At 41.1% G+C, this 27337-nt stretch overlaps 1 protein-coding gene across 1 annotated transcript in view; it reads right to left on the bottom strand.

Annotated features, from left to right (window-relative positions):
• The window catches only part of LOC135516466 (vertebrate ancient opsin-like), a 105252-nt gene that overhangs the window by 15715 nt on the left and 62200 nt on the right, over positions 1 to 27337 (bottom strand). The window contains exon 3 of the mRNA XM_064940801.1: positions 9082 to 9315. Within this exon, the coding sequence (XP_064796873.1) occupies positions 9082 to 9315 (234 nt within the window). The remainder of the gene's footprint in view (positions 1 to 9081; positions 9316 to 27337) is intronic.

The following is a 27337-nucleotide window of genomic DNA, read 5'->3' as shown; positions in this document are numbered from 1 at the left end:
GGTTCACCCGAGCTATTGTACATTTCATGTGACATTGCAGAGCGGGAAACTGTTTTTTTTTGTCATTCATTGTTTATTTCTTTTTGATTTCAATAAGCAACGGAAACCAGGCACTGGTGTTTGTATGTACTATTTCTTGATAAGTAAAAATCGAATTGATTAAGTAAATCTGAATAACTGCATTATTCTTACCATATTTTTGTGTGACAATAGTAGCATTTCATTTATTTGGGGAGGATGAGGGGGCATGGATAATACAAATACTGAGCTATATTGTATTCTCCAAAAAATGTTAAATCACATTATACTGAAGAAAATTATAAAAGCAACATGTAAAGTGTTGGTTCCATGTTTCATGAGCTAAAAGAAAATATCCCAGAAATGTCCCATGCACACAATAAGCTTACTTCTCTCAAATTTTGGACAGAAATGTGTTTACATCCCTGTTAGTGAGCATTTCTCCTTTGCCAAGGTGTGGCATATCAAGAAGCTGATTGAACAGCATGATCACTACACAGGTGCACCTTGTGCTGGGGGCAGACAATAAAAGGCCACTCTAAAATGTTCAGTTTTGTCACACAACACAATGCCACAGATGTCTCAAGTTTTGAGGGACCGTGAAATTGACATGCTGAACGCAAGAATGTCCAGCAGAGCTGTTGCCATAGAATGTAATGTTAATTTCTACTCCATAAGCCGCCTCCAATGTCCTTTTAGAGAATTTGTCAGTACGTCCAACTGGCCTCACAACCGTGTAACAGCGCCAGCTCAGGACCTCCACATCCAGCATCTTCACCTGCAGGATTGTCTGAGACCAGCCACCCAGACAGCTGATGAAATTGTGGGTTTGCACAACTGAAGAATTTCTGCACAAACTGTCAGGAATCATCTCAGGGAAGCTCATCTGTGTCCATGTCATCCGCACCAGGGTCTTCTGACTGCAGTTCGGCGTCGTAACCGACTTGGTAGACAGCGTGTATGGCGTCGTGTGGGCGAGTGGTTTGCTGATGTCAACGTTGTGCCCCATGGTGGTATAAAGTATGGTCACCGAACACAAACTTTCAGCATGATTTTTTTATTTCACCTTTATTTACCCAGGTAGGCCGGTTGAGAACAAGTTCTCATTTACAACTGCACCTGGCCAAGATAAAGCAAAGCAGTGCGACAAAAACAACAACACGGTATAAACAAACATATAGTCAAAACACAATAGAAGAATTTATGTACAGTGTGTGCAGATGTAGTAAGGTTAGGGAGGTAAGGCAATACAAAGGCCATAGTGACGAAATAATTACAATTTAGCATTAATACTGGAGTGATAGATGATGAGTAGAGATACTGGGGTGCAAAAGAGGGAAAAAAACAATATGGGGAAGTGTGTGTTATTTGTGTGTGCTATTCTGCATAGAGGTGGATCAGAGACTCACCAGCAGCAAGAGCGACCTCATTGATGTATACAGAGAAGAGAGTCGGTCCAAGAATTGAACCCTGTGGCACCCCCATAGAGACTGCCAGAGGTCCGGACAACAGGCCCCCCGATTTGACACACTGAACTCTATCTAAGTAGTAGTTGGTGAACCAGGCGAGGCAGTCATTTGAGAAACCAAGGCTATTGAGTCTGCCGATAAGAATGCGGTGATTGACAGAATCGAAAGCCTTGGCCTGTGGTCCGAACCTCTGGCAGTTGTCCGGGCCTCTGGATACGGCTGCACAGTACTGTCTTTTATCTATGGCGGTTATGTTATTGTTTAGGACCTTGAGCGTGGCTGAGTTGCACCCATGACCAGTTCGGAAACCAGATTGTATAGTGGAGAAGGTACGGTGGGATTCAAAATGGTCGGTATTCTGTTTGTTACCTTGGCTTTTGAAGACTTTCGAAAGGCAGGGCAGGGTGGGTATAGATCTGTAACAATTTGGGTCTATAGTGTCTCCCCCTTTGAAGAGGAGAATGACTGCGGCAGCTTTCCAATCTTTAGGGATCTCAAATGATATGAAAGAGAGGTTGAACAGGCTAGTAATAGGGGTGGCAACAGTTTTGTCAGATAATTTTTAGAAAGAGAGGGTCCAGATTTATTTATTTTTTCTTGCTTACCAAGATGGCATAGCAGTTCAGACGTCATTTGTCCTCGTCTTGTCGTGTCCCGTATATATATATATATTTACAACTTTTTTCATACATTTTTTTATTTAAATTTTCCATAAACTCATCCTCAAAACACTCTCCTACAACCCGCCTCACCAATTTATATTTGAAAAAGTATAAAAAAGTATTATTTACCTCAAGTCTGAAATCATCCAAGAAGCTAGCCAGAAACTCCAAACTCCAAGAAGCTAGCCAGAAACTAGCCAGAAGCTGGCCAGGAGCTAGCCAGGAGCTAGCCAGAAGCTAGCCAGGAGCTAATCCAGAAGCTAATCACAAGCTGGGTCAGGAGCTGGCCGGAAACTGGCCAGAAGCTAGCCAGGAGCTAGCCAGAAGCTAATCCAGAAGCTAATCGGAAGCTAGTTGGAGTTTTCGTCGATTCCAGAGCAAGCATCGGTTGTTCCAGAGCTAGCCAGCTGAGGAGTTCCATCAATCGCTCCTGGGCTGCGGTCACCTGTACGGACCCGTTTTGCTGCCTGCGCGGAGCCCCGCCGGGCCTTCACGGCTGAACTGCCGACGTTGTCTACCCGAGGGAGTTATCCGTCTGGTTCCTCCGTCGCGACGTTGCCTGGGCGCCCATCTGCGGCCTGCTAGCCATTAGCTGTCTTATCGGCTGCTATCTGAATAGATAATCGGACAATTTATTTATTTATTTTTATTGTTATTGTTATTTTTTTCTTCTTCTGGGCCTCTAGCTATATCTATTGTTTTTATTTTTGTTGTTGTTGTGTGATTTGGATTGGTCCCCTCTACCACACGGAACCCCACTAATCTACTGACGGAGCGCAAGAGGTTGCTAATAACAGATGTCCATCCTATGCTAGCTTGCTATCGATGGCCTTGCTGGCTGTCTGGATTGCCGTGACCCCCAACCAACCTCTCCACTCTGGACCCTTTTGAACACTCGACTAAGCATGCCTCTCCTTAATGTCAATATGCCTTGTCCATTGCTGTTCTGGTTAGTGTTTATTGGCTTATTTCACTGTAGAGCCTCTAGTCCTGCTCACCATACCTTATCCAACCTATTAGTTCCACCACCCACACATGCAATGACATCTCCTGGTTTCAATGATGTTTCTAGAGACAATATCTCTTTCTTCATCACTCAATACCTAGGTTTACCTCCACTGTATTCACATCCTACCATACCTTTGTCTGTACATTATACCTTGATGTTATTTTATCGCCCCCAGAAACCTTCTTTTACTCTCTGTTCCAGACGTTCTAGACGACCAATTCTTATTGCACCCTTATTCTACTCCTCCTCTGTTCCTCTGGCGATGTAGAGGTGAATCCAGGCCCTACAGTGCTTTGCTCCACTCCTATTCCCCAGGTGCTCTCTTTTGATGACTTCTGTAACCGTAATAGCCTTGTTTTCAAGCATGTTAACATTAGAAGCCTCCTCCCTAAGTTTGTTCTATTCACTGCTTTAGCACACTCTGCCAACCCGGATGTTCTAGCTATGTCTGAATCCTGGCTTAGGAAGACTACCAAAAATTCTGAAATTTTAATTCCAAACTACAACCTTTTCAGACAAGATAGAACTGCCAAAGGGGGCGGTGTTGCAATCTACTGCAAAGATAGCCTGCAGAGTTCTGTCCTACTATCCAGGTCTGTACCCAAACAATTTGAACTTCTACTTTTAAAAATCCACCTCTCTAAAAACAAGTCTCTCACCGTTGCAGTCTGCTATAGACCACCCTCTGCCCCCAGTTGTGCTCTGGACACCATATGTGAACTGATTGCCCCCCATCTATCTTCAGAGCTCCTGCTGCTAGGCGACCTAAACTGGAACATGCTTAACACCCTTGCCATCCTACAATCTAAACTTGATGCCCTCAATCTCACACAAATTATCAATGAACCTACCAGGTACCTCCCCAAAGCCTTAAACACGGGCACCCTCATAGATATCATCCTAACCAACTTGCCCTCTAAATACACCTCTGCTGTCTTCAACCAAGATCTCAGCGATCACTGCCTCATTGCCTGCATCCGTAATGGGTCAGCGGTCAAACGACCCCCACTCATCACTGTAAAACGCTCCCTGAAACACTTCAGCAAGCAGGCCTTTCTAATCGACCTGGCTGGGGTATCCTGGAAGGATATTGATCTCATCCCGTCAGTAGAGGATGCCTGGATATTTTTCAAAAATGCCTTCCTAACCATCTTAAATAAACTTGCCCCATTCAAGAAATTTAGAACCAGGAACAGATATAGCCCTTGGTTCTCCCCAGACCTGACTGCCCTTTACCAACACAAAAACATCCTATGGCGTTCTGCATTAGCATCGAACAGCCCCCGTGATATGCAGCTGTTCAGGGAAGCTAGAAACCATTATACACAGGCAGTTAGAAAAGCCAAGGCTAGCTTTTTCAAGCAGAAATTTGCTTCCTGCAACACTAACTCAAAAAAGTTCTGGGACACTGTAAAGTCCATGGAGAATAAGAACACCTCCTCCCAGCTGCCTACTGCACTGAAGATAGGAAACACTGTCACCACTGATAAATCCACCATAATTGAGAATTTCAATAAGCATTTTTCTACGGCTGGCCATGCTTTCCACCTGGCTACTCCTACCCCGGTCAACAGCACTGCACCCCCCCACAGCAACTCGCCCAAGCCTTCCCCATTTCTCCTTCTCCCAAATCCGTTCAGCTGATGTTCTGAAAGAGCTGCAAAATCTGGACCCCTACAAATCAGCCGGGCTAGACAATCTGGACCCTTTCTTTCTAAAATTATCTGCCGAAATTGTTGCCACCCCTATTACTAGCCTGTTCAACCTCTCTTTCGTGTCGTCTGAGATCCCCAAAATTGGAAAGCAGCTGCGGTCATCCCCCTCTTCAAAGGGGGGGACACTCTTGACCCAAACTGCTACAGACCTATATCTATCCTACCATGCCTTTCTAAGGTCTTCGAAAGCCAAGTCAACAAACAGATTACCGACCATTTCGAATCTCACCATACCTTCTCTGCTATGCAATCTGGTTTCAGAGCTGGTCATGGGTGCACCTCAGCCACACTCAAGGTCCTAAACGATATCTTAACCGCCATCGATAAGAAACATTACTGTGTAGCCGTGTTCATTGATCTGGCCAAGGCTTTCGACTCTGTCAATCACCACATCCTCATCGGCAGACTCGACAGCCTTGGTTTCTCAAATGATTGCCTTGCCTGGTTCACCAAATACTTCTCTGATAGAGTTCAGTGTGTCAAATCGGAGGGTCTGCTGTCCGGACCTCTGGCAGTCTCTATGGGGGTGCCACAGGGTTCAATTCTTGGACCGACTATCTTCTCTGTATACATCAATGAGGTCGCTCTTGCTGCTGGTGAGTCTCTGATCCACCTCTACGCAGACGACACCATTCTGTATACTTCTGGCCCTTCTTTGGACACTGTGTTAACAACCCTCCAGGCAAGCTTCAATGCCATACAACTCTCCTTCCGTGGCCTCCAATTGCTCTTAAATACAAGTAAAACTAAATGTATGCTCTTCAACCGATCGCTACCCGCTCCTACCCGCCTGGCCAACATCACTACTCTGGACGGCTCTGATTTAGAATACGTGGACAACTACAAATACTTAGGTGTCTGGTTAGACTGTAAACTCTACTTCCAGACCCATATCAAATATCTCCAATCCAAAGTTAAATCTAGAATTGGCTTCCTATTTTGCAACAAAGCATCCTTCACTCATGCTGCCAAACTTACCCTTGTAAAACTGACCATCCTACCAATCCTCGACTTTGGCGATGTCATTTACAAAATAGCCTCCAATACCCTACTCAACAAATTGGATGCAGTCTATCACAGTGCAATCCGTTTTGTCACCAAAGCCCCATATACTACCCACCATTGCGACCTGTACGCTCTCGTTGGCTGGCCCTCGCTTCATACTCGTCGCCAAACCCACTGGCTCCATGTCATCTACAAGACACTACTAGGTAAAGTCCCCCCTTATCTCAGCTCGCTGGTCACCATTGCATCTCCCACCTGTAGCACACGCTCCAGCAGGTATATCTCTCTAGTCACCCCCAAAACCAATTCTTTCTTTGGCCGCCTCTCCTTCCAGTTCTCTGCTGCCAATGACTGGAACGAACTACAAAAAGCACTGAAACTGGAAACACTTATCTCCCTCACTAGCTTTAAGCACCAACTGTCAGAGCAGCTCACAGATTACTGCACCTGTACATAGCCCACCTATATTTTAGCCCAAACAACTACCTCTTTCCCTACTGTATTTAATTTATTTATTTTGCTCCTTTGCACCTCATTATTTTTATTTCTACTTTGCACATTCTTCCATTGCAAATCTACCATTCCAGTGTTTTACTTGCTATATTGTATTTACTTTGCCACCATGGCCTTTTTTTGCCTTTACCTCCCTTATCTCACCTCATTTGCTCACATCGTATATAGACTTGTTTATACTGTATTATTGACTGTATGTTTGTTTTGCTCCATGTGTAACTCTGTGTCGTTGTATGTGTCGAACTGCTTTGCTTTATCTTGGCCAGGTCGCAATTGTAAATGAGAACTTGTTCTCAACTTGCCTACCTGGTTAAATAAAGGTGAAATAAAATAAAATAAAAATTGTCTAGCCCAGCTGATTTGTAGGGATCCAGATTTTGCAACTCTTTCAGAACATCAGATATCTGGATTTGGGTGAAGGAGAAGCGGGGGGGGGGGGCTTGGGCAAGTTGCTGCAGGGGGTGCAGAACTATTTGCCGAGGTAGAGGCTAGCCAGGTGGAAAGCATGGCCAGCCGTAGAAAAATATATTGAAATTCTTGATTTATTGGTGGTGACAGTATTTCCTAGCCTCAGTGCGGTGGGCAGCTGGGACGAGGTAATCTTATTCTCCATGGACTTTACAGTATCCCATAACTTTTAGGAATTTGTGCTACAGGATGCAAATTTTTGTTTGAAAAAGCTAGCCTTAGCTTTCCGAAGTGACTGTGTATATTGGTTCCTGACTTCCCTGAAAAGTTGCATATTGCGAGGGCTATTCAATGCTAATGCCGTATGCCACAGGATGTTTTTGTGCTGGTCAAGGGCAGTCAAGTCTGGACTGAACCAAGGGCTTTAGCTGTTCTTAGTTCTGCATTTTTTGAATGGGGCATGCTCATTTAAGATGGTGAGTAAAGCGCTTTTAAAGAACAACCAGGCATCATCTACTGATGGTATGAGGTTATTATCCTTCCAGGATACCCAGCCCTGGTCGACTAGAAAGGCATGCTCGCTGAAGTATTTTAGAGAGCGTTTGACAGTGATGAGGGGTGGTCATTTGACCGCGGGCCCATTACGAACGCAGGCAATGAGGCAGTGATCTCTGAGATCCTGGTTGAAGACAGCAGATGTGTATTTAGAGGGCAAGTTGGTCAGGATGGTATCTATGAGGGTGCCCATGTTTATGGATTTAGGGTTGTACCTGGTAGGTTCCTTGATCATTTGTGTGAGATTGAGGGCATCTAGCTTAGATTGTAGGATGGCCGGGGTGCTAAACATATCCCAGTTTAGGTCACCTAACAGTAAGAACTCTGAAGATAGATAAATTCACATATAGTGTCCAGGGCACAGCTGGGGGCTGAGGGGGGTCTATGACAAGCGGCAACAGTGAGAGACTTATTTCTGGAAAGGTGGATTTTTAAAAGTAGAAGCTCGAATGATAGTGCACTGCCTCATGTTGCAAGGATCTGTACACAATTCCTGGAAGCTGAAAATGTCCCAGTTATTCCATGGCCTGTATGCTCACCAGACATGTCACCCATTGAGCACGTTTGGGATGCACTGGATTGATGTGTACAACAGCATGTTCCAATTCTCTCCAATATCCAGGATCTTCACACAGCCATTGAGGAGGAGTGGGACAAGATTCCACAGGCCACAATCAACAGCCTGATAAACTCTAGGTGAAGAAGATGTGTCGCGCTGCATGAGGAAAATCGGGTATCACCAGATACTGACTGTTTTTCTGATCCACGCCCATACCTTTCTTTTTGAGGTATCTGTGACCAACAGAGGCATATCTGTATTCCCAGTCATGTGAAATCCATAGATTAGAGCCTAATGAATTTATTTCAATATACTGATTCAGTAAAATCTTTGAAATTGTTGCATGTTGCGTTTATATTTTTGTTCAGTGTATTTTATACTAATACAATTGCCCAGAGAAAAATATTTTGTTGAACAAGTCATTAACATCTCAAAATGATTGCCTCCCCTGTTATCAATACTCCAGCACCCTCCACTTGCGAGGATAACAAAACTGTGCCATTTATAAAAGGTTTTATGAGATGGGAGAAAGCATTGCTAGGGATCTTGACCCTTCCTCCAAACATAATCTTTAAAAATCCTTGATATCCTTCGTCTGCGCTTATGGACTGCCCTCTTTAATTCAAACCACACATTTTCAATGGGGTTCCAGTCCGGAGACGGATGGCTATTGCAAAATATTAATTATGTGGTCAATTAACCATTCCTTTGTGGATTTTGACCCTGTATCCAACACAATGTTATGCCCACAGCTCACAGCTGTTTACCAGTGAACCCTATTTCTCTCACTTTTCTTTTCTTTCTTATTGTTTCTGTAGTGAGGATTCATCCACTTTAGATAGTTATTTTGTAACTTATCTGCATAATTCGTGTGGTTGATTACAAAGTTTCTCTCACCTGTTTGTGAAGATGTAGTTGACCTCGGGCAAATGTTGCATTATGAGAGTCAGGTAATGTACAGTGCCAGTCAAAACTTTGGACACACCTACTCATTCAAAAGTTTTTCTTTATTTTTACTATTTTCTACATTGCATAATAATAGTGAAAACATCAAACTATGGAAATATATAGTAACCAAAAAAGTGTTCAAATTAGCCACCATTTTCTGGAAAACCTGGGATTTTTTAAAGTATGACTATTACATTATGACCATGATTATATATCTTACCTGCTTGTTCATGAAGATATAGATAACGGGGTTGATGAACGTGCTGGTTTTGGCCAAGACCGAGGGCACGATGCTGGCCTCAGGGGTGACCAGGCTGGGGCGTCCGAAGGTGGCCAGCAAGGCCATGACCCCGTAGGGCATCCAGCACATCAGGTACACTAGCACCATGGCAACTACCATGACAAGAACACGGTGCTCCCTCTTCCTGCTCATAGCTGTGTTGATGCCGCTAACCTGGGGAGGCAATAAGCAGGGAAGTAGAGAAGATGCAAGGAAGGAGGTTAGAGGAAGGAATGTGCAGTCGATGATGTGCAGTCGATGAAAGAGACCAGAGGAAAAGGGGTAACAGAGGGAGAGAAAGACAATGAGTGAGAGAGAGCAACGTCTGGAATGTCACTCTTGCTCATCAGACACAGGGAATGCACTGACAGTGGAATCAGAGAAACAAAGCGAAAGGAATGAGATCGATTGGCCCACCATCGACCACTTTTCCCAGACATGCATGTTCTGACAGAGTGCATTGTCTATTTAGGTACTGGTGTGCGACAGGAATCCTCATTTCTTAACATTTTTCCCCAAATGTAAACAGGGTCCAAATCATGGCATCTCCATTGGGAGGCACACTGAGACATCAGGGCTAAATGTCACCCATCTTGTCATGGCTATAGAAATACACACACACAAAGCCCGCTGGGCCTCTTGCTCTGTACAAGCATGAGCTGTTTATATTTGACTATCTGCACTGTTTCCCTGATGACCGTCCATCATCCCCTGTCACTCAAGTTGCCACGGAGACAGACACTTCGGCAGGAACCCGGTTTCAAAAGGCTGCAGTGCTGACATGATTTAAGGAATAGGAGTGTTTTCACCCACACAAACAACAACAAAAAACATTACTAAAACATAAAACAACTTTTGGGTCTCAGCCATTCATCCCTATTCTCATGGCAGCTAATCATGGTTGCGAGATTCAGTCTCAGTACAACCTGGTCTCAGAGCATTTCGTATTATTCTGTACTGAAATCCGTGAAGCTACATATAGTATATGTTACGTTTGGTATGGTTATAAAAGACAGATTGTTACTTATGGCAAAAATGAACGGAGGGTTGCGTGTTCGAATCTCATCAGGAACAACTTTAGAATTTTAGCTAATTAGCAACTTTCCACTACTTACTAATTTTTAGCTTTTTTAGCATGTTAACTAACCCTTCCCCTGACCGTGATCTTCACCTTTTAAGCTAACCCTTTACCTAACTCTTTAACCTAACTCCTAAACTTAACCCTAACCCCTAATCCCCAGCCTAGCTAACATTAGAATTCATAACATATCATACGTTTTGACATTTCATAACATATTGCATGTTTTGCAAATTCATAATATATAATATGAATTGTAATTCATAACATACATAACCTAAAGTATGTGGCCAACTGCTCGTCGAACATCTCATTCCAAAATCGTCTATATTGTCATTGTATGCTGTAGCGTTTAAGATTTCCCTTCACTGGAACAGGGGCCTAGACCAAACCATGAAAAACAGCCCCAGACCATTATTCTTTCTACACAAAACTTTACAGTTGGCACTATGCATTGGGGGCAGGTAGCGTTCTCCTGGCACCCTCCAAACCCAGATTTGTTCGTCTTACTGCCAGAAGGTGAAGCATGATCACTCCAGAGGACACATTTCCACTGCTTCAGAGTCCAATGGCGGCGGGCTTTACACCACCCCAGCCGACACATGGCATTGCGCATGGTGATCTTAGGCTTGTGCGTGGCTGCTTGGCCATGGAAACCCATTTCATGAAGCTCCCAATGAATATTTATTGTGCTGAGGTTGATTCCAGAGGCAGTTTGGAACTCGGTAGTGAGTGTTGCAACTGAGGACAGACGATTTTTATGCACTATTGGCGGTCCCATTCTGTGCGCTTGTGTGGCCTAGCGCTTTGCGGCTGGGTCGTTGATGCTCCTAGACATTTCCACTTCACAATAAGAGCACTTACAGTTGACAGCGGTAGCTCTAACAGGGCAGAAACTTGACGAACTGACTTGTTGGAAAGGTGGCATCCTATGATGGTGCCACGTTGAAAGTCACTGAGCTCTTCATTAAGGTCATTCTATTGCCAATGTTTTTCTATTGAGATTGCATGGCTGTATGCTTGATATTATAAATCTGTCAGCAATGGGTATGGCTGAAATGGCAGAATCCACTAATTTGAAGGGGTGTCCACATACTTTTGTATATATAGTGTATCATACGCCACTCTGGGGGCTTCCGAGTGGCGCAGTGGTCTAAGGCACTGTATCTCAGTGCTAGAGGCATCACACTGGTTCGAATCCAGACTGTATCACAACCGGCCGTGCTTGAGAGTCCCATAGGTCGGCGTCGATTTGGCCCAGTGTTGTCCGGCTTTGGCCGGTGTAGGCCGTCAATGTAAATAAGAATTTGACTGACTTGCCTTGTTAAATAAAGGTTACATTTAAAAATTAAACATAAATACAAAATGGGTTATGGTCATCCACAAATTAATAAATACCATACGAAAAATAACATATCTTACTAAAGGGAGTGTCTCGGATTTACATACAGAATAATACATGATACTCTGAGACCAGGTTGCTCAGTCGATCAGTTGATCAGTCTCTCTAAAGACAACACTGTGATGATTTGGTAAATGTTGGAGGCCTCTTCCAGCTTCCCTTTGTATTATGGGTTATGCGTGTGGGAGAACTAGGCACTAGCGAGCAGGGTAGTACTATCACATTTCAAAGTATTTTTATACAAATTGTTCCTGAACATGACCATAACTTTTCTGTTTGCAGTGGGAATTTCCAGTAATTTGGCCCATCGGTTAAAGTAATGACTGCTTGGGACTATTCATTCTGTTGTTGACCCTTTTGCATTATAAGCAATATTTTTCAGCTTTGCCTTGGGGCAGAGACCGATTTCGCCAAAAGGCTAAGAGCTAACTGCCTGAAACCAGTGTCAGCGAGCAGTATTCGTTAGATATATTTACCAATATTCAGCAATTCCATTATCCCACAAAACTAAAGGGTGAAATGTTAGTGAAAATGTGGGAACTAGTTCTCTTACTAAAGTTTGTACCTTTGAAGGTAGATTCAGCGAGATGATTTTTCATTGAACAGGCTTTGAAGCCACCGGGCGGTTTATTGGCACTCCCCAGTAGGATCAGTCCTCCATAGGAATGAACGGAATTCTACAGTAATTCAATTAAAAGTTTCAAGAACAAAATTAGATGTATTTAAGTATTGTTTTGTGGTTGTAGTAATATTAGTAATCTCAAAAAATCATACTTGAAGGAAAATGTTTTTAAATAATACGTATATAGTTTAGCTCACATAATATGATTTTAAAATATACATTACTCTGTCTGTAATAGAATTTAAACGTGGCAAAAACATAAATGTAGACATTAATAAACGCATTATCTTTTGAATTCCCTCGGCAGGCACTGAAATCCTTTTATGTTGTGCAGTTCAATTAGAAAATTAATACAAATCTATGCCAACAGATTGTGGTGTTAACTTTAATCCAGATGCTGTGTCTGTGGGTGCTGTGTATGTGCGTGCCAAGTATAGGGGGTCCTTTTCACTCTGGCTGAGACTGAAATGCGAATAAAGTAGAATAAATAGTATGTGCTAAACGAGTGTCCCTTCCTGGGAACAAAAACCTCTGAAAGATGTATTCTGTGTCATATTGACACAGAATTTCCATGTCTGTGATGGACCCTCAGACCCTCAGGTCTGAATGTGATTGCGGTGTACATACATGCTTATGTTTTACCTCCATTGCCCTCACAAGCCAAACACAAAACAGTGTTTATGAGGACTTGGTGTAAAAAAAATAGGCAAGGGGAAACATGGGGACACCACCTCACAAATGCACTTCTTTTAAGTGTTGAATTGTATGTAACTGTGGGCTGCCAATGCCCAGTACTGTAAGAGCCTACCAACACACAGATCAACTTGACAGAATGTGCAACACTAAGCTATCAAAGTTTCTTACAGGCATCATAACTTAAGTCAATAATTAGAGTTATAGGCTACATTGCTGTCAAATTTGTGACACTACGCAATGAGCGTAACCAAGTCGCAACTTCTCCAGGTGCGCAATATTTTACGTGTGGGAGAGATTCACACACACACAAGCTATAGTGAGAGAGCAGGTAGGGGGCGAAAAAGCAGGCTGTGTCATTTTCATAGTACTGACATCACCTTTACTGTAGCATATCACACAATGACCGTGTGTGAGAATTAATGATAACAGAGTGAACGTTTGCCTACTTCTTTCAGTAGGCTACACACGGTATTGGTCCTACTACTGCAACATACAAAATGTAAAAAGAAATGTAGGCCTATCTGAAATGCAGCCATATACACAACAACTATAACTTTGCACGTAAGAAAGCACATGATGTTGAAGTAAAGCCCCACGAAGACTGGTAGCCCAAGATGTGCTCATTACAACATCACACACCGTAACATCGATTCAGAACCATGGACAGAAAGCTACCGCCAGTCAGCCAATTTCAGCACCACTGGAGTGGACAGCCAGGAGAACAGGAGCATTGCACCAGGGCTCACCTCAGAGCACATGAGGCTACATGGGTCATTGTCCCTATACCCATCAAACAACGCAAAGTTTTATATCTATCAATAGCAATTTGAGCCACAAACGATAACATTAAGAATCACAGATAATTCTAAAAGCTGCATTTAAGTAAAAAGCAAAGGTCTAAAATTATTGAGTGAAAAAGTTGTAAAAATGACGCTGGATAAGAAGGCAGATGTTTTACGTGTCTTTGCAACTTATTTTTGTTACATATTTTGTACATAATGTTGCCGCTACCGTCTCTTATGACCAAAAAGAACTTGCTGCACTTTAATTACTTGTTGCTTCTTTTTCTTATTCTTATTTTTATAAACTGCATTGTTGGTTAGGGACTCATAAGTAAGCATTTCACTGTATTCAGCGCATGTGACTAATACAATTTGATTTGATTTGATTTGTAGCTTACCATTCAGAAGAGTTGCAGCCTCCTCGATGCTGTGTTCAACCTCATGAGGAGTTTCTGATTCCATTCACCTTCCTGGTGAAAATGTACCTGTCAGGTCCCTCTCAAATGCCAGCTGGACAAGCTGGGCTTTTCATTGATGTAACATGTTCTGTGTTGAGTCTGCGTTCACTGAATACATTCTTCAGGGTGGAGAACACATTTTTGCACATTGCTGTAGATTCCCAAAATGTTTTTACCAGGTTTCAGTGCAAACAGCACAGTCACCATTGCTGACAAAGACCTGCCGTATCTTTGTAGAACAAACACTGAGTGGGATCCATTTCTTGTTTGTTGGCTGTGGTTGCGATTTCACTTTGCAAGAATGTGCCAGCCACAATAAACTCTGCTACCACTGGTTCAGTTTTGGTTCGATTTAATAGGTTGTCACGTGCATGTGGCTGTGGTTAACGGAGGTGTGGGTGCTTGTTGTGACGTTACCCTGTTGCTGCTGGTGCTAGGCCATTGCTTTTCTCGATCTTGTTGGTATGGGGGATGGGCGGCTATTACATTTGCTGCTAGGCTCCTCAGCCTCGGTGGTCGGGCCTGCATGCTGGTCGGGGAGCTTGGCATCACTATCGACATGGTGCATAGCCATTTTCAGATATTCATGCTGATCAAAGCTTAGTCAACTAGCTATAATTATTCAGCGCACTGCTACCAAAACTTAATGAAGCTAGTAGCTACTACCTATAACTAACTGTAGCTACCTGCAAATGTGAACAACTTTGAGAAAAAAAAATGCCCTGGGAGCCAATGAGCTTCCTAAACAATGTAATGAAGGCGGTACCTAATCAGAATTAATTTGGGGGATTTTAACTACTAAATATTACATCAATACATTCCCTCTCCCTCACCCTTCAGATCAAGAGTTAACAGCCTGCATATAGGCTCTTTCCCGGTCTGCGCTACTGGAAGGCCCGGCCTGGCAGGTAATTTATATACCATTTGTTATGTTTATGGGGAAACAAAGGGGGGAAGTCTGGGGGGTCCACGCCCGGCTTTGCCACCCTGTGAAGCATGTAACGTAATGTGTCTGGCTAACCATTTACACTATAGTGCTGTAAACAAAACATGGCGGGTTGTTAAGGATGTTAAATTGAAATGCCACTCATACATCAAATAACGTGACATCAGTGAAAGGCAAGGGAGAATCACCTGTATAAAATGTTTTGCCTGAAATATATTGCACATTAGCAAAGTGAAATGTACCCATCTCCTTTGAGGCGCCATTGGCTCTACAGGGCACAGGATAACTCATGGTGGCATGTTTACACTACATCCAGGCGACGGCCTTACAACAGGGCCAATGATCAATCTTGGAGTCTATCCTGGCCCCCCCCTACTCCCTCCCCTTGGAGTGTCTCCTTAAAGCGAGCCAACAACTCTGCGAGAAGACACTTTCTTCTCAGAAAGAGCACCGGCACTAGGCCATATATTAGAGCACCTTAATGTGCTTAATTAATCCACATAATCAGTCAATTTAAAGTAGTAGACAACCAAACCTGGATTAACCGACTGCAACCGACTCTGGCCCGGTCAGTGAACATCACCTGTTGCTGGAAGTGCGGGAGCGGCTGGGAGAGCATGAAATGTGTGTCCTTTCATGGCCATTTGATGTCCAATCTATGTCCAGTGCGTGTCCCATCAGCGGAGAATTAGGGTGATAAATGGCACGTTCCTACGACTCCCACCTTCTCCATCTTGCAGAATGAGGCGATTAGCATCGGTGGCTTGCCAGCCTTGGAATAGGTGAGCCTCTGTGTCGCCTGGGCAGTGAAGCGAAAGCAAAATGACCCTGTACTGTTTGCAGAGGGAAGACAAACAGGCCTCTTCCACCTTTAGGGACCTGGTTGCATGCCCCGCCAAACAACACAAACCTGCCACCCACACCACCACATGGCTTCCCTCAGAGACTCTTAGAAAGCATCTGCCAAACAAATTAGTTATGGATGGGAAAATTTACAGAGAGTATCATCTATGCCTCAAAGTCTTGGGAGAGATGAGCAAGAATGGAATGGATTGCGAAAGATTAAATCATCTTTCTGAGTGACGACTGAATTTCCTGTCTTCTATTGCTTTTTTTATTTCCAGTTGCATCCAACTTAATCCTCAGAACAAAACTGCACTGGTTCATCTCAGGGGCTTTTGAATCAAGGCAAGGACCAAAAAAAATCTATATAATGAGGAAGAATCTGTGGAATCGTAAGGGAATCAATCGGGCCACCTTGAAGCTCAAATGATTAACAATCAACTTTATATGTTCATTTATTATATATGACTATGTCAGCTCGATTCCAGAGTCAATGGTCACACTTCTGGAAAAATACAGAGTAAAATCAAAACCTGAAAGATAGACTGGTGTTACTTATTGAGCAAAACACAGATAAATATATCGATTTACTATTCTGACATTAACTCTGACGAATGATTGTGTGCAGCTATCATTAAGAGAATAAAGGAAGTAGTTCCTTGTAGCTCTCACTTGGATAATATTATTAATGTAGTATTTTGGTGATTTCTTCTTAGCAGGGTTTGACAGCTGCAGCTGTGTATGATAACAAAGTAAAGTCGACATCTCCCACTAGGACATAAATGCCTCAGAAAGCTACATCCTCACCAATCAGATCTAACATTATTCTCCTCATCTTCTCTCCATACCCCAGGGAAGTCTGATAAATAATTAATTCCACTAAATGCCGAGTGTCATACGAAATACATCTTCACACCTCAAAATGTATTTACCCAAAGTGTCTTTCTACAATATGTTGTGAAGCATTAGAGGCGACGGGGAGGGAGGGGGCACACACTCTTTAAGCTTATCACACATATAAGACTTTACCCACACCTCCCAAAAAACACATAAACACACACACGATTATTCACACACTATGGTATTCCAAATCAGACAGCCACACTCACTTATACAAATGTGCTATCTTAATTTGTGCTATATTAATCCTGCAACAACAGGAACTGTGAATTATTGTGTGGATTATAATGAATGAACATTTTTGTAGAGGTTGATAATTTCTTTGGTAGGATAAATCAAGTCTGACATTTTAATGTGGAAAAGATAAACTTTAGAAGCCTTTTTAAACCTTGAATACACTACAATCTGCATTTCCTGCCGAGCAGGAAACAGAGTGATCAAATTAAGATAGTACATTTGTATGCCCATACACACCAGAGACACACACATACCCCACAAAGACACACACACACACACACAGCACTTTTGACTGCCTGTTTCGCTTCAGCATTCCAATTCCTGAATCCACAAGGACTTCCTGCCAGTCCTGCTCGAGCCGTTAAATGTGATTGATCACACTCTTTGTGTCTCTTGCATTACCCTACATGAGGCTCCTGTGGCCTGCCAAGATTCACTTGTCGCCGGTAAAGGGCTTTCTCAGCAAGAAGCCTGAACGCTCGACTGCGCCTTGCCACGAAAGCTCACAATCCTTTCCAAATCAAATCAAATCAAGCTTTATTTATATAGCACATTTCAGACATGGATGCAACGCAATGTGCTTCACAAGAAAAAGAACTAATAAAAAACTATTAAACACAGCTATATATTATACAAATCGAAGTGAAGGCGATGGAAATGCATTTGGCAGTTAATCTACTTCAATTCGGTAAATGGTACTATGTGCTCTTTTCAAAGGATGGATCTCAGTCGGGTATGGGTTTTGGGATACAGGGCGTCGAGGGTGGTCTGCCGGGCATTGGGATGACAACCCAACTCGGGATGAGGAGGGCTTTTAGCGGGTGGAATAGTAGGGACCAATTGGAGGTTTACTTAATAGAAATGCAAAGATCATGGTACAGCTATATAGACACTCAATCTTCATGTTACTTTTTAATGGTACGTTTACAAACATATATTTTGATAAAAATAATTTAAAGTTGTGTCTCATTATGAAAGGTGGTGAGATAAGTATAGCCAGTTACAATTGTAATGGCCTAGCAGATAATAAGAAAAAACAATCAGTATTTACCTGGCTAAAAGAGAAGGAATATCATATCTATTGTTTACAGGAAACCCATTCAACAGTTTTCAATGAAGTTTTGTGGGAAAAGAACTGGGAGGCGAAATATACTTCTCCCATGGGCAAAGAAATTCAAAAGGGGTGGTGGTTTTAGTTAACAATAATTTTGATCCAAATGTGCAAATTGTCCAAACAGATCCTCAAGGTAGATGGATTATTTTAAATATGTTATTGGACAGTAAACAGATATGGCTTATTAACCTATACGGTCCGAATAATGATGATCCAAGCTTCTTTGAAAATATATATAAGAATTTATCAACTCTACAAGCAACACTAGACTTTATTATAATGGTGGGAGATTAAATCATGAATGTCATGGATATATTGGAATTAGTGGATATATGGAGACTTAAATACCCTGACCTAGTGAGATATACACGGCGGAGGCTTAATCAAGCTAGTTGCCTTGACTACTTTCTTATACCATTCTCTCTGGCACCAAAAGTTTAAAAAGTGTTGATAGGGGACAGAATGCGGTCGGATTATCACATAATTGGCATATATATATATATTACTCTTACAGAATTTCCACGTGGGCAAGGATATTGGAAATTTAATCAAAGCCAACTAGATGATAAATTGTTTAGAACTAGGACAGAAGAATTTATAACTGACTTTTTCAGACATAACATAGGTACAGCAGATCCCCTTACTGTATGGGACACTTTTAAATGTGCCTTTAGAGGCAATGCAATTCAGTACTTATCTATAAAACAAAAGCAATTTAGATCAAAAGAGTCCATATTAACAAATGAAATTGAAGGATGAACGGTACAGTTATGTAGCAATAAAAATGGTACTATAGAGGCACAGAATAAGTTAGAGGAAAAACAAAAAGAAATGGAGGAACTTATTCAAGAAAGATCTAGTGCAATATATTATAATAATAAAGCGAACTGGATGGAATATGGGGAAAAATGCACCAAATTATTTATCAATCTTCAATATTTAAATGCTACCAAATTATTTTTATTAAAACTTGTTACAAATGATGGAGTCACGCATGATTCAACAAATGATGTTTTGAAAGAGGAAGTAAAGTACTTTAAGAATATGTTTTCATTACAGGCTCCTCCATCTCCACTAACTGAAACTAATTGTATGGATTTCTTTCCTAATAATAATGTAAAATTAACATCTGTACAGAAAGACTCATGTGAAGGCCAAATTACAGAGGAGGAACTGCTTGAGGCAATTGGGGCCTTTAATTCTTGCGACTAGCAATCCCGGACCCGGTAGTGTAATCATAGCCTCAAACGAATTAGCATAACGCAGGGGACATAAATACCCCTAGAAACTTTTCCTATTCATGAAAATTGCCGATGAAATATATTCAAACACAAGCTTCGCCTTTTGTTAATCACACTGTCATCTCAGATTTTCAAAATATGCGTTACAGCCAATGCTAGACAAGCATTTGTGTAAGTTTATCATGGCATTAGGCTCTGCTGGCAGCAGGCAACATTTTCACGAAAATAAGAAAAGCAACCAAATTAAATAATTTACCTTTGAAGAACTTCAGATGTTTTCACTCAGGAGACTCCCAGTTAGAAAGCAAATGTTCCTTTTTTCAAAAAATATTATTTTTGTAGGCGAAATAGCTCATCATGCTTGGCTGAAAATCGACCGGAAAATGCTACCACTACAACGCCAAACTTTTTTCAAAATTAGCTACATAATATCGACAGAAACACGGCAAACGTTGTTTAGGATCCATCCTCAAGGTGTTTTTAACATATATATTTGATACTATATCCGTCAAGGCAATTGGTTTCTCATAAGAAGCGATTGTAAAAATGGCTACCTCAGTATTTTACGCAAGATTTTCTGCGGGAGACACCATGTGACCACTTGCTAAATATGCTCCCTTACGGCTATTCTTCAATGGAAATGCGTTAAAAGACGTCACAATGACACCTTGGGGAATACGTGGAAAACGTAAGCTCATTCGTAGTTCAATCACAGCCATATTAGGAGTCATTTGCATGAGGCGGTTTCAAAAAATGCGGCACTTCCTGATTGGGTTTTTATCTGGGTTTCGCCTGTAACATCAGTTCTGTGGCACTCACAGACAATATCTTTGCAGTTTTGGAAACGTCAGTGTTTTCTTTCCAAAGCTGTCAATTATATGCATAGTCAAGCATCTTTTCGTGATAAAATATCTTGTTTAAAACGGCAACATTTTTCATCCAAAAATTAAAATAGCGCCTCCTAAAACCAATGGGTTTTAAGGATGGGAAAACTCCAGGCCTGGATGGCATACCAGTGGAAGTATACAAAACTTTTTGGGGTATACTCAAAGGACCATTATTGGCTTGTTTTAACCACTCCTATATAAATGGTAGATTATCAGACACGCAACAAGAAGGTCTGATATCATTATTACTGAAACAGGACCCAAGTGGTATATATAAAGATCCAGTCCATTTAAAAAATTGGAGACCTCTTACAATTCAGTATTGTGATGCAAAAATCTTAGCAAAATGCTTGGCACATAGAATTAAAAAAGTATTGTCAGATATTATTCAACCTAATCAGACAAGTTTTTTTACATGGACGGTACATTTGAGATAATGTAAGACAAGTACTGGAAACAATAGAACACTTTGAAATATCGGGGACACCAGGCCTGGTTTTCATAGCTGATTTTGAAAAGGCTTTTGATAAAGTACGACTGGAGTTTATATATAAATGCCTAGAACATTTCAATTTTGGGGAATCTCTTAGAAAATGGGTTAAGGTTATGTATAGTAAACCTAGATGTAAAATAGTAAATAATGGCTACATCTCAGAAAGTTTTAAACTATCTAGAGGAGTAAAACAAGGTTGTCCACTATCGGCATATCTATTTGTTATTGCCATTGAAATGTTAGCTGCTAAGATTAGATCAAAGAATAATACTAAGGGATTAGAAATCCGTGGCTTAAAAACTAAGGTGTCATTGTACGCTGATGAAACATGTTTTCTTTTAAAACCACAATTAGAGTCTCTCCATGGCCTCTTAGAGGATCTAGATACTTGTGCTATCCTCTCTGGATTAAAACGAAATTATGAGAAATGTACCATATTACGTATTGGATTACTAAAAAATGCACATTTTACATTACCATGTAGTTTACCAATTAAATGGTCTGATGGAGATGTGGACATACTCGATATACAAATCCCAAAAGAAAGAAATGATCTCACTCCAATACTTTTTTATAGAAAATTAGCAAAAATAGATACAATCTTGCTACCATGGAAAGGAAAATACCTGTCTATTTGTGGAAAAATCGCCCTGATTAACTCTTTAGTTATATCACAGTTTACCTATTTGCTTATGGTTTTGCCTACACCTAGTGACCTGGTTTTTAAATTATACGAACAAAAAATATTCAATTTTATTTTAATTAAAAGGGCCTATTTATATAATGAATATGAATTCGTTGGGCAGAAATGATTAAATAATAAAGCATGAGACCGCTCACTAAAGGTATCAGTCATACAAAAGTTATATTTAAATCCAAACTGGTTCTCTTGTCAATTGGTACGAATGTCTCATCCTATATTCAGGAAGGGCCTTTTCCCCTTTACTCAGATTACACCTGCTCACTTTCGGTTGTTTGAAAAGGAAATAATCTCCAAAACATCTTTATTTTTTAAACAAGCCTTAGAAAGTTGGTTGCAATTTCAGTTTAATCCACCTGAAAGGACGGAACAAATAGTACAACAAATGTTGTGGTTAAATTCAAATATACTAATTGATTACAAAAAACTATTTATCGAAGAATTTTTTTTTAAGAAGGTATAATTTTAGTGAATGATATCATAAATAGGACTGGTGGAGTTATGTCACACATGCAGCTAACACAGACATATGGAAATGTCTGCTCTACCCAAAATTACAACCAATTAATTGCAGCATTACCACACAAATGGAAGAGGCAAGTAGAAGGGGGAAAAAGTAAGGAACTTGTAGGTCGGCCCTGTATTAAAGAACATAAATGGTTAAAGAAAAGTGTGATGAATAAAAACATATACCAATTTCATTTAAGGACCAAAAAACTGACAGCTGTGCAATATAAATTGCAAAATAGTTGGGAAGAGATTTTCGATGTACCCATTCCATGGCACATGATTTATGAATTGATACGCAAAACAACGCCGGATTCAAACTTTTTCAATATAAATTACTATATAAAATTATTGCAACTAATAGAATGTTATATATATGGGGATACAATCTTCCCAGCTCTGCAGATTCTGCTGTGAGGAGGTAGAGTCATTAGATCATTTATTTTGGTATTGTCCATATGTAGCTTGTTTTTGGTCACAGGTCCAGGAATGGCTGAAGAATTGCAACATTTGCCTAGAACTAATGCTACAGATAGCAATACTGGGTGATTTGAAAAGCCACAGTCAATCAATCAATAATATAATAATTATTTTAGCAAACATCTTTATTTTTAATTTACAATCTGTATAAACTATGAGAATAGGAAGGTCCAATTATTTTGTGAAGCATCACAGCACAGTTGAAAAATATATATGGCAAATAGAAATCCGAAATGGCTGATGTTGAGAGATAGATGGGAGGGGTTGAATGGAGCTGAAGGGTGGGACTAATAACAAGATAAACAAGCATACGGGATCTGTAAATTGTATATAGGTTCGGAACTTTTGTGAAATAGCATAGTTACAAATATAAATCAAACTGGATGGACATCAGAAATAGAGGAAGGACTAAGAACAAACGAGAGAATGATTGTAAAGTAGACTGTGTCTGTAAAATGTGAAAAAGATGTAGAAATTGAAGGTAAAAGCAGAAGTGTTTATTAGTACACTCCAATTGGGGGATCGGCGGTAGTGTTTGCGGGGAATAATAATAATGGTATATTCTTTAAAAAAAGTATGTATGTCTATATAGGTATGTGTATGTATATACAGTTGGGCAAAAAAGCATTTAGTCAGCCACCAATTGTGCAAGTTGTCCCACTTAAAAAAGATGAGAGAGGCCTGTAATTTTCATCATAGTTACACTTCAACTATGATAGACAAAATGAGAGAAAAAAAATCCAGAAAATCACACTGTAGGATTTTTAATGGATTTATTTGCAAATTATGGTGGAAAATAAGACAGAAAAATAAGACAGAATGACAACAAAATCCAGAAAAACGCATGTCAAAAATGTTATGAATTGATTTGCGTTTTAATGAGGGAATGGGCTACAAGACCATCGCCAAGCAGCTTGGTGAGAAGGTGACAACAGTTGGTGCGATTATTCGCAAATAGAAGAAACACAAAATAACTGTCAATCTCCCTCGGCCTGGGGCTCCATGCAAGATCTCACCTCGTGGAGTTAAAATGATAATGAGAACAGTGAGGAATCAGCCCAGAACTACATGGGAGGATCTTGTCAATGATCTCAAGGCTGCTGGGACCATAGTCACCAAGAAAACAATTGGTAAAACACTACGCCGTGAAGGACTGAAATCCTGCAAGGTCCCCCTGCTCATGAGAGCACATATACATGCCCTTCTGAAGTTTGCCAGTGAACATCTGAATGATTCAGAGGACAACTTGGTCAAAGTGTTGTGGTCAGATGAGATCAAAATGGAGCTCTTTGGCATCAACTCAACTCACCGTACTTGGAGGAGGTGGAATGCTGCCTATGACCACAAGAACACCATCCCCACCGTCAAACATGGAGGTGGAAACATTATGCTTTGGGGGTGTTTTTCTGCTAAGGGGACAGGACAACTTCACCGCATCAAAAGGGATGATGGACGGGGCCATGCACCGTCAAATCTAGGTTGAGAACCTCCTTCCCTCAGCCAGGCATTGAAAATGGGTCGTGGATGGGTATTCCAGCATGACAATGACCCAAAACACACAGCCAAGGCAACAAAGGAGTGGCTCAAGAAGAAGCACATTAAGGTCCTGGAGTGGCCAAGCCAGTCTCCAGACCTTAATCACATAGAAAATCTGTGGAGGGAGCTGAAGGTTCAAGTTGCCAAACGTCAGCCTCGAAACCTTAATGACTTGGAGAAGATCTGCAAAGAGGAGTGGGACAAAATCCCTCCTGAGATGTGTGCAAACCTGGTGGCCAACTACAAGAAACGTCTAACATCTGTGATTGCCAACAAGAGTTTTGCCACCAAGTACTAAGTCATGTTTTGCAGAGGGGTCAAATACTTATTTCCCTCATTGAAATGCAAATCAATTTATAACATTTTTGACATGCGCATTTTTGACATCATTTCTTTGTCAGTGGGCAAACGTACAAAATCAGCAGGGGATCAAATACTTTTTTCCCTCACTGTAAGCATTCACACCCCCTGAGTCAATACTTTGTAGAAGCACCTTTGGCCGTGATAACAGCTGTGAGTCTTTCTGGGTCAGCCTCTAAGAGCTTTCCACACCTGGATTGTGCATCATTCTTGGTAAGCAACTCCAGTGTAGATTTAGCCTTGTGTTTTAGGTTATACTCCTGCTGAAAAGTGAATCAATTCTGGTTGAAAGCAGACTGAACCAGGTTTTCCTTCAGGATTTTGCCTGTGCTTAGCTCCATTCCGTTTCTTTTTTATTGTGAAAAACTCTCCAGCCCTTAACGATTACAAGCCTCTCCATAACATGATGCAGCCACCACTATGCTTGAAAATATGGATAGTGGTACTCAGTTATGTGTTGCATTGAATTTGCCCCAAACATAACACTTTGTGTATTCAGGACAAAAAGTGAATTGCTTTGCCACATTTTTTGCAGTGTTACTTTAGTGCCTTGTTGCAAACAGGATGCATGTTTTGGAATATTTGTATTCTGTACAGGCTTCCTTCTTTACTCTCTATCTGTTGTGAAGTAACAACAATGTTTTTGATCCATTCTCAGTTTTCTCCTATCACAGTCATTAAACTTGGTAACTGTTTTAAAGTTACCATTGGCCTCATGGTGAAATCCCTGAGCTTTTCTTTCCTCTGTCAACTGAGTTAGGATGGACGCCTGTATCTTTGTAATGACTGGCTGTACTGATACGCCATCCAAAGTGTAATTAATAACTTCACCATGCTCAAAGGGATATTCAATGTCTGTTTGTTTTACCAATAGGTGCCCTTATTTGGGAGGCAATAGAACAAAATCCCTGGTCTTTGTGGTTTAATCTGTGTTTGAAATGCAATGCTCGACTGAGGTACCTTACAGATAATTGTATGTGTGGGGTACAGAGTAGTAGTCATTCAAGAAATCATGTTAAACACTATTATTGCACTCAGAGTGAGTCCATGCAACTTATTATGTGACTTGTTAAGCACATTTTTACCCCTGAATGTATTTAAGCTTGCCATAAGGGAGGGGTTGAATACATTTTAGCTTTTCATTTTTTATGAATTTGTAAAAATTCCCAAAAACATAATTCCACTTTAACATTATGGGTTATTGTGTGTAGGCTAAGTGACAACAAATCTAAATGTAATACTTTCTAAATTTAGGCTGTAACAACAACAAAATGTGGAAAAAGTCAAGGGGTGTGAATACTTTCTGAAGGCACTATAGGTTTTTTACCTGGTGTTTTTTCTTTATTGCCCTTGAATTAAAATGTGCAGCCAGATTCTCCTTCTGTGCTTTGGCTCCAACAATCCCTCCTTCCCTCTCTGTCACACCATCAAGGTGTTTCCCCTCCGCGAGGTCAGACACAGGGAATTATTGTTGCTTTTACTGAAAGAAAGAGAAAAAAGTAAGGCTGGGGAATAAAAATCGCCAGCTGTTATTAAAGCACTATGTTAAGGCAAGGCAAGGCTTGCAAGGTTGGAAATCTAGAGGCAATTGTGGGCAATAGTGTGTGACTGCAGCCCACAATTCCAGGCGTTCCAGGAACGCCCCCTCCCCCCCTCCTCGAGCATCCCATTGGTTCCTGCATGTGAGCATCTTCATGCAAGTGTTCAAGTGACACTTTTAAAATACTGGATTTCTCATGATTGTCTAGGCCAGGTATTCCCAAACTGGGGTATGATTACACCCAGGGGTACGCGCAATGCCGTCATGGTACGTCAAATAAAAATGTGATTCACTTTAAAAAAATATATATGTATATGTATTTTCTTCACATTTTCAAACGGTCCATTTATATTTTCCATCGGGGTTATACATTTGGGTGATGTTTTTTTCTTGCCTGAGTAGCCTCGTTTCACTGCCAGAAATGACATTAAACCATCTAGTGTTCAGCAAAATAACAACACAGTGACAAATACAGGTAGCCTAGTCAAATAATTAACATCCAATCACATTAACCGTTACTCTCTCGCAGGAATTCCACGAACAGTCTGTATGTAGCCAAATGTAGCTGCTCCTCATGTTGGTATCTGTACTGATGGCGCAAAAGCCATGACAGGGAGACATAGTGGAGTGGTAACGCGTGTGCGAGCAGTGTACCAATGATGAAAATTACAGGCTGTTGAAAATCACACTGTGAGTGAAGCGCTGTGCACATGCATACAATTTGGTCTAATTTACTCAAAAGTCCACTAAAGTGAGACTTTGTCCTCATGTTCTTGGTTAATTACATTATTTTGCTCACAAACTAGGTTGTTTTTCAATGTTTGAGTTTGCTTCAACGGTCGTCGGCTACTAGTCAGAATTCTCTCAATCTCACAGGCACTTGACTTGAGGGTGTTGGCACTTACCGCTTACCGACTATATCCCAAAATTGTGTATTGCCGCCACCTATTGGGTGGGGTGAATAGTTCAAATTTTAACATAGAAAAGGGGAATTGGAGAAAGGGTGAAAAATAAATCCCATAATCAACAAAAAATGTATAATAAACAAAAATCTATACATTCCTACATTCAAAGTGAAATGTTTACTCAGATCCCATCAGGCTCAGGAGCCTGAGGGGGGCACATCTTGCGACAAAATTCCGTGCAATGCTTTGGCTATGAGGTCTTGCAGATCAAATAATCCTTAACTTCTTGAAACTCCCCATCCCGGATCCGGGTTTGTGACTAAAGCCTCAGGCTCATTAGCATAACGCAACGTTAACGATTTCTGAACATCGTAAATAAAATGAAAATAATGCGTCTGCTCTCAAGCTTAGCCTTTTCTTAACAACACTGTCATCTCAGATTTTCAAAATATGCTTTTGAACCATAGAA

The sequence above is a fragment of the Oncorhynchus masou genome, chromosome 3, assembly GCF_036934945.1.
Source record: "Oncorhynchus masou masou isolate Uvic2021 chromosome 3, UVic_Omas_1.1, whole genome shotgun sequence".
Lineage (NCBI taxonomy): Eukaryota > Metazoa > Chordata > Actinopteri > Salmoniformes > Salmonidae > Oncorhynchus > Oncorhynchus masou.
This window is presented reverse-complemented; position numbering and strand designations above follow the sequence as displayed.